This window comes from Lynx rufus, unplaced genomic scaffold, assembly GCF_022079265.1.
Source record: "Lynx rufus isolate CCGP_SWC_20201006 ecotype Redwood Valley unplaced genomic scaffold, mLynRuf1.p SCAF_33, whole genome shotgun sequence".
Classification (NCBI taxonomy): Eukaryota; Metazoa; Chordata; class Mammalia; order Carnivora; family Felidae; genus Lynx; species Lynx rufus.
In genome coordinates, this window is record NW_025814849.1 from 1,473,709 (window position 1) to 1,482,245 (window position 8,537).

At 44.3% G+C, this 8,537-nt stretch overlaps 2 protein-coding genes across 2 annotated transcripts in view; one reads left to right on the plus strand and one right to left on the minus strand.

Moving 5' to 3' along the window:
* LOC124522018 (transmembrane protein 132B-like) overlaps window positions 1–3,433 on the plus strand; it is a 47,680-nt gene extending 44,247 nt beyond the window's left edge. The window contains exons 2-4 of the mRNA XM_047093191.1: window positions 1,426–1,617; window positions 2,051–2,115; window positions 2,539–3,433. Coding sequence (XP_046949147.1) covers window positions 1,426–1,617; window positions 2,051–2,115; window positions 2,539–3,433 — 1,152 coding nt within the window. The remainder of the gene's footprint in view (window positions 1–1,425; window positions 1,618–2,050; window positions 2,116–2,538) is intronic.
* A 3,836-nt stretch (window positions 3,434–7,269) lies between these two features.
* Window positions 7,270–8,171, minus strand: LOC124522031 (ribose-phosphate pyrophosphokinase 2-like). Its single transcript, XM_047093211.1, is given in 2 exon segments — window positions 7,270–8,028; window positions 8,031–8,171. Coding segments are annotated over 2 exon segments (900 nt in total).
* Window positions 8,172–8,537: the final 366 nt, after the last annotated feature.

An 8,537-nucleotide genomic window follows, 5' to 3' on the forward strand; every position in this document is an offset into this window, starting at 1 on the left:
CGTATCACACCCCAATTTAGGGTTTGCCCAAACGTGATTTTGCAAACGCTGGTTTATTGATACTACACTAGTCTAGGTCTGAAACACTCTGGTTGCAAATTGATGCTTTATGAGGTGAAATGACTTTTTAAGGCCATGACGATTCCTTTTTCCACAGAATTTTCTCAGCAAGCTCAGTGATGCCACAAGGCTCTGCAATTGTTGTCTGATAAACATCTAACTACCCAAAGAGAAAGAGAAAGAATGAAATGGGGGAAGAAGGCAAGACGCCATTTCTCTAAATATTTTTAGGGAAAAGATTGTCAAAATGTAACTATTCATTTTGAGGAAAATGTCGCATTTTCTGTGCTGTAATGGGCCAACGCCAGCAGGGAGATAATATTCTTTAATTTGGGGGGCATCATCACTAAATGAAATCAAGGTCTTTGGAGAAAATAACTGACTAACCTTGTATAAATCAAAGGAAGTAAAATGTATTAGGTTGATCTATTTATAATTCCTTTTCACTGAGGGGGTTGCAACTGAACATTAAAAAATGTTCTTCTATGCCATAGGCATTTCAGTGAATTGTCCTAGCCCAAGACCATCTGTCTGTCCTAAGATCACCAGGTGCAAATCTGTTGTCTGAAAAAGTCAGGTTTACTGACCTACTGCTCTTGGGGAGACAACACACACAGGAAACGTGGGAAACATTATCATTCAAAAGAGATAGATTCTGAAAGGAAGCTGGCAAGGGCTGAGGGCAGGCAAGGCTCTAATCAAGCAGAAAGTGGGTAGCTCCAGGCACACAGGGCCGCCGGCATCACTCTGGACCGTGCAGCGGACCCAGGGTCCTGCTTGCTAGCGAAACGCAGAACTCACATACGCGGGGAATGATAGGTTCAGAAACCCATTTTCTGAAATCCTGCACTGGAGTTGGAAATCAGACTTGCTTCTCTGCGTCAAAGTGACTTAGGTCCTCCAGGCAAGAGAGGGACTCATCCTGCCTGACGACAGGATTTCAAAGAGCAAAGTTTCTGATAATCCTTGCGTTTAGAGAACAGTGTTTCGCAGGGGTCAAAAAAGATAGCAGTCACCCCCAAAAGGGGTTGTTCTGATACCACAGCTCTATCGTCCCTGGGAGGAACGTTTCCTGCTAATGTGGCAGGTGACTTCACCCGCATCTGTCATCACAGCCGAATAAAGGGAAGGGCAGGGTTTGGCTTTCCTGGGCTGAGCTCGTTCCTAGTTTCCAGAAACTCATTTAGCACTGAGAACACACTTCAGGGTTTAAAGGATGGCGACAAAGAAATGCCTGAAAATAAGGCAGCCACCTGCTTACAAAGCCCCACTTTCTTTTGCAGGCATTTTACCGGTTTCTTTCCTTTTTTCCCCGCATTGATAATGTGCGGAGCACACACTGGAGCTTGGTCGCTTCCTTTGAAGGTCCTCTCCCCGCTCTCTGACTCCATCCTGGCCGAGAAGACGGTGATCGTCCTGGATGACCGCGTCACCATCGCCGACCTGGGCGTGCAGCTGGTGGCTGGCTTGTCTCTTGCCCTGAAGCCTCACAGAGCGGACAAAAGAGCCATCGTCTCGATGGTGGCTGCCCAGGACGTTCTCCGAGCCCCGCAGCAGGTGGGATCCCAGAGTCCTTTTGTCCCCGGTCGTTTGAGACCACTTCCCTCCCCCGCGCATCTGCAGAGGGCATCAGTAGAGCACTTGTGTCTAGGACAGGTCCTTGAAACGCCTTCCTGCTTTCTATGCAGTCTGTCTCATCTCTGGGAAAAGTGTTCAGGACTTTGGGTAAATCGTCCACAATTTTACACACTGACCATGTGTCCAAATACCACTTCGCAGCTGGTTATCTGTGATGAGGGGGCAGGGAGCACTACTGATAGACCATAACCGAAGGATCACATGTACTCACTTTTCCAAAATAAGTACTCATCAATACTTGCAAATTCTATTTCTGCTACTTAAACAAGTATGGCTAATGGACACCAGACATCTGTTGGTTTATAATAATTACGGGCAACTTTAAACCTCTGCTCTGTCTTTAAACTTGTAGCAAATCCAGTTGAATTATATCAAGGTCACTGTGTCTTTCAAGCATGCCCGTCCCCACACGACATCGTTTCACAGATACTTCAAATGAGCATGCCTTCCTAATAAAGAATGCTTGAAGTGACATTATCTTGAGCCTGATTAGCTGCACCTGAAATTGATTCCGATGCATCACGTGGTCTTTCAAACTCTTTGGAGACTTCAGAATCAAATTCTGTTACACAACATTCAATACGTTAATATACACAGCACTGCATTCACCACGGTCTACACATTTGCTCCTCACACCCGTACGGTTACAGCCCATTATTTACGCCAGTTTGATGTATGACAGCAAGTGATTCAGATTTTAAAACATATTTATTCTTCTCTGCTTCGTATTGAAAACATCTGTCATAGGAAACCACATGTGTGATTTATAAATCTGTGTACATGTTTACACATTTGAAGGAGATGAATTATAACATAATGCCTTAATTTCATTTGTCTTAGTTGTTGGATTTTATTCAGTGATGGTTCGGTGACACCCTTAGACATTGATGATCCCAAGGATTTTTCAGTTACTGTGTCATCATTGGATGAAATGGTGGTGTCTGTCCACGCAAACCTTCAGTCCCAATGGCCGGTTGTGGTTGCACAGGGTGAAGGGCAAGGTCCCTTGATTAAATTAGAGATGATGATTAGCGAACCCTGTCAGAAGATCAAGAGGAAGAGTGTTCTTGCCGTGGGTAAAGGAAACGTCAAGGTCAAATTTGAACCAAATGTTGATGAGCACCTAGGAGGCACCAACGATATCGAGGGCATCAGTCGGGAATACAAAGACCACTTCGGTAATTCCATACAGCGTGAAGGAAACCAGGAGAGAGCGGTTCAGGAGTGGTTCCAACATGGCACCTCTGTTGGCCAAGAGGAACGTAGCAACAGAAGCACAACCCCACAGTACCCCCTGGAAGGAAAGGATAAGAAGTTGCTCAAGAGTGGCGGTCCAGACGCCTTCACAAGCCTCCCCACTCAAGGGAAGTTACCGGAACCCAATAATCCCAGTGACCTTACAGTGACCGCAAGGGGGTTAACTGACTTGGAGATCAGCATGTACGCTCTGCTCTGTGTCTTCTGCTTGGCCATTTTGGTCTTAATCAACTGTGTGGCATTTGCTTGGAAATACAGACACAAAAGTTTCGCTGTGAACGAACAAGGCAACATCCCCCATTCCCATGACTGGGTCTGGCTTGGGAATGAAGTAGAACTTCTGGAAAACCCCGTGGACATCACCCTCCCGTTGGAGCAGCGCACAACCATGATAGACAGGGGGCTGCAGTTCGAGGAGAGGAACTTCCTTCTCAACGGCGGCTCCCAGAAGACCTTCCATAGTCAACTACTCTTTTAGAAACATGACTAGGGAAAAATCTAGTCCTCTCTTCAAGATCTGTTTGATTGTCATACAAGTTTCATTACCTGGGCCTTGTCACCTCTTTCCATTGACTGAGTATCCATGCTGCACGTTCGTTTTCTCCACCTACCCTCCCATCAGTGTTCAGGGGCAGTGTGTAAATTCATATCCCTACTTTATCTTTTCTAGTTTTCCTTATTTAAAATAGCTTGAATTATACAAGAGGCTTCACTTAATATATGAGTGTCAATAAAAGAGTGCTATTTAATAAGTTTTACATGAAACTTTTTTCCCACATGAATTTTGGGGAAATGTTGCCATCACAAACATGTTTATTGTGTTTCCTCTGGTCATTATAGCTTCATGGGGGAACTAATAGGGGCCCTTCTTGGGTGGGTCCAATCTCTGAAACTACTTCTAGCTCTATTTATGAAGCACTATGAGTATCAATTTTTTTGCACCCAATGTGAAATCTAAAAATAGTGTTTCTATGTACAGAAAAGGAATTGTCAAGGAAACAGCTGCAGATGATGCTTGCCATTTGTGTGAATAAAAGTAAAAAGAAATAAATAGATGATATTCCAATTTGACAGTATGTAGACATCCATCTATCTGATGACAAGTGAGATGTTCACAATTAGTTTTGTGGTAGAAACAAAACATCCAGGGCATCTGGGAGGTTCAGTCGGTTAAGTGTCCGACTTCAGCTCAGGTCATGATCTCACAGCTCATGAGTTTGAACTTTGTGTCGGGGTCTGTGCTGGCAGTTCAGAGCCTAAAGCTTGCTTGGGATTCTGTGTCTCCCTCTCTCTCTGCCCCTTCCCTGCTCATGTTCTCTCTCTCTCTCTCTCTCTCTCTCTCTTTCTCTCTCTCGCTCCCTATCTCTGTCTCTCTTTCTCTTTCTCTCAAAAATAAATACTTAAAAAAAATTCAAACATCCACAGGATGCACAGTGGAGGGAGGAACGTAACTGGCCTGGGTGCGAACACACATGCACACACAAACACACATACAAATCACAAAAGGAAATGGCAATTCCAAGATTGAGCTGTTGTTAGGGAAAACACAGTGGCTGTAAATCAGTGGCAAAGAAGAAAGAAATCGCATAGCTTATAAAATATTGATTCTTGCATAACTTATAAAAGAAAGAAATTGCATAACTTATAAAATATTGATTCTTGCATAACTTATAAAATAGAAAACGTTACTGGATAAACCACAGGAATGGTCAGAAAAATATTCAGGGTAAGAAGATTAAGTACAATTTTTTAATACTTATTTTGAGAGAGAGAGAGTGGGTGAGAGAAAGGGAGGGACAGAGAGAGAGAGGGAAAGAGAGAATTCTAAGCAGGCTCCACACTGTCAGCACAGAGCCTGAAGCAGGGCTCGAATTCAGGAACCATGAGATCATGACCTGAGCTGAGATCAAGTGTCAGATGCTTAACCAACTGAGCCACCCAGGTGCCCCAAGTTCAATTTTATTAAGATGGAATAGCTGTTGAGTTGGACTTTGGGCTAGAATAGCCCTTCAGAGTCTCTGCTAAGCCATTTTACTTACTTTACTTTTTTCTCTTGGAAAAAAGCTTTTTTGAACGTATAATAAAAAAATTTTAAAGTAGTAGCATGATTTTATTGATGTGGTTTAGTACAGTGTTGGACAATCTTAAAATCCTATATTCTAAACAAATTCAAGCACTGCAAATGATATATTCTTGAACGTAGTTGACATCTAACAAAGGCAAGTTCTAATATGAGCGTCCGTAAGTTGAATAATATAATTTAAGTTGGAAGATAGGCAGTTTTGGTATTTCTGAATTTCTCTGGCTCCCCTTTTGGCTGGATATATGGGAGTCCAGCCCCATTCAGCAGAGTTGGACAGAACCAATCTACTGGGCTCATTCATTCGTCACTTCAATTCATCATCACTTCAATTCATCATCACTTCAATTCATCATCACTTCAATGTTTCCAGGCAAGCAGCAAGGGATACCCAAGTTCTGGGATCGGGCCACTCCTGAGGTCACCTTCATCATCCTTTTTGAAGTGAAACCATCGAACAGTTAAGGACTACATTGCCACTGTGTATGGCCAAGTCTAGCCTAATCAGTTAATGTACCACAAGTACTTGAAAACAAAAAGTGAGGCTAAATGAGAGAAACAAACAGTTCATGATAATGACTATGCAGATTTTTTTTATGTGAAGATTTTAAAACTAGTTTTAGATCTTAGAGTCCATCTTAAGGTGAAATGATTACCTTTAAATCAACTTTTTTGCAGTCACGTCGACATGTCTACACTAGTATGCCTAGGCTGTCTACTCATGTGCACACATGACTGCATTTTCAGTTGCCTGTGCGTAGAAATTCCCAGAAAGAGCTAGCACTCATTTATTGAAACTAAGAATCACATACATCGAAATAGGCTCTTTCCAGATCTCAAGTCAACTCTTCCTAGATAGAGCCAGTCCATATCGTAGGGCTGATGCTAACAGGCTGTAATACCACTGTTTTCTCAGAAGCCTTTTTAAGGTACAGCACAATGCAATGACCAAAATGATCCTTTTAAATCTCGGCCTCTGCTGTAGTGAAGTCTGAAAGCTTAAAGATTGTGGTTCAAGTCTGTTACTGACTTAAAGATTGGATTTTGCCACCAGCAGAATCTAGAGCAGAGGGTCTCCTCTCTTCGAGTTTTGAGATTGAGCGGAGGGAGAGACTGTTACTGTAACCAGGGCTTTGTCTCTGAGGCAGATTCTCCTCTTTTGGGGCTGAAAAATTCAGGTGGTTGTGCACCAAGGTGCATCTAACAAAACTCACAACATCCTCCAAGAGGCACCTGCCACCGCGTTAACATGATCTTAATAGACCAATTAATGCTTACTTATTTATGCTTTTCTCGTCAGCCTTACCGACATTGTTCATTTAACAGTTTTAGTTAAAATAATCAGTTGACTGGGAGACTTGCTACTTTTGATTACAGAAGGCAAAGGCATAGGAAATTAAAATGGAGGATGGAATGTTCAAATATGCGTTTGGTGGCTGTCACAAAAATTCACCTTTTTATTATGTTAAAAACAAAATAACGATCAGACTAGTACGTTTGAGGGGGCTTAGGGGAGGCTGTGCTTTGGTGGAAACCCACAACATGAAATTCTTGGAAAAAAGGCAACGTAAAAGCTAGAGCTAAAACCAGGCCGTAAAATAAGACAGCGGGACGGGAGCCGCTCAAAGAGCTGTCCCCCCGGGATGGCCAGAGCACAGTGTGAGTACCACCAGTCCACTCACTGGGTCTATCTCGACACTCTCTCAATCAGATCTGTTGCCGAACTCAAATTTTTGGAATTTCAGAACGTGACACTGCAGGTAAGTGACAGTTGTAACATGTTTTTCAGAAGTGGCAATAACAAAAAAGACACCAAACTACATTGCCTCTGATATGGCTAATGTTTATCAGACGGTAAACGTGTCCGTGGCCATCTTAAGCCACATAAAATTTGGTCACATTAAGCACAATAACCCCAATGGTTCATTTGACATCTGGTTACTTAAAAAAAAAAAAATCAAAATTCAGGGTATTATAAACTTTCTAAGATTCACTCTGAAACAAAAGGCTAATTCTGCATACAGAGTTTTACCCAAATGTCCATAGGCATTATCATTATTTACACAGAAGGTTTCAATCTGAAGTCACCTTTGGGAACCTCAAAATATGTAAACTATGAACTTCCACAGTGGAATTATATGTACTTGAAAATTGTGGCCTCAAAATACCCACGTCTGGGATCTATAGCGACCATGGCTGAACAGGTAAGACACAGATTCAGCGTTGCGTGTTCTTCAGATCACCTCTGCCAAGATCATCGAGATATCAGTAACCTGAATCTGGGGACAGTGTCTCATTTTGTCCTCCTGCGGAATGGTGTTTGTGACCACAACAGCCTTAAAGGCGACATTATTTATTCTGGAAATAGCTGGCCCAGAGAAGATCCCGTGTGTGAGGACAGCATAAACTTTGGTGGCTCCAGCTGAGAGTAGCTTGTCCGTGGCGTGGCAGATGGTGCCACACGTGTCAGCCATGTCGTCCACGAGGATGACCACGCGGTCCTTCACGTCGCCCACCAGAACCATCCGGTCCACTTTGTTTGCTTTCTTCCTCTCTTTGTGAATCAGGGCAAATTCCACACTCAGCCTGTCCGCAATCGAGGTGACCCTCTTGGCTCCCCCGGCGTCAGGTGAAACTGTGATACAGTTGTCCCACTCGGCAGTGTTCTCCCGGATCCACTGCAGGACCACGGGCTCTGCGTACAAATTATCCACCGGGATGTCAGAGAATCCCTGGAGGTGAGAGGCGTGCAGGTCCACGGCGATGATGTGATCTGCCCCAGCCACTGACAGCATATTGGCCGCAAGTTTCGCAGAAATCGGAGCGCGGCTCTTGTCCTTCTTGTCTTGTCGGGCATGCGGAAAACACAGGATCACGGCAGTCACCCTGGAAGGCGACGCGACCTTACAGGCGTTCATGATGAGAAGCTCCAGGAGGTTGTCGTTGACTTCCCCACAACCACTCTGGGTGACAGAGACATCTTCGCCCCTCACACACTCTCACCGATCTCGATGCTGGTCTCCTGGTTGCTGAACTTCTCAGTGACCACCTCGCCCAGCTGCAGGCCCAGGCGGCCGGCCACGCGCTGGGACCGGTCCTGGTGGGAGCTGCCACTGAGGAGCACGATGTTGGGCATGGCGGAGGCAGCGGTGGCATTGGAGGCTGCGACGCGAGCGGGAAGGCGCGGCTCGAAGGTATAATAAAAATTTTTAACTTTTCTTACTCTCAATTGATGTTAGCAGAGAAAAATCTGTTCAAAATAACAGGAGCAAGAATGTACCCAATTCTGTACGTGCACATATAAGGGAAATGAATGGCACCAATGGTACGAGGGGCAGGAGACAGGAATTCAGATTTTTATTTTATAATTTTTTTATTGTGTATTTATTTTTGAGAGAGAGAGAGAGCATGAGCAGGGAAGGGGCAGAGAGAGAGGGAGACACAGAATCCGAAGCAGGCTCCAGGCTCCGAGCCATCTGCACAGAGCCCGATGCGGGGCTCG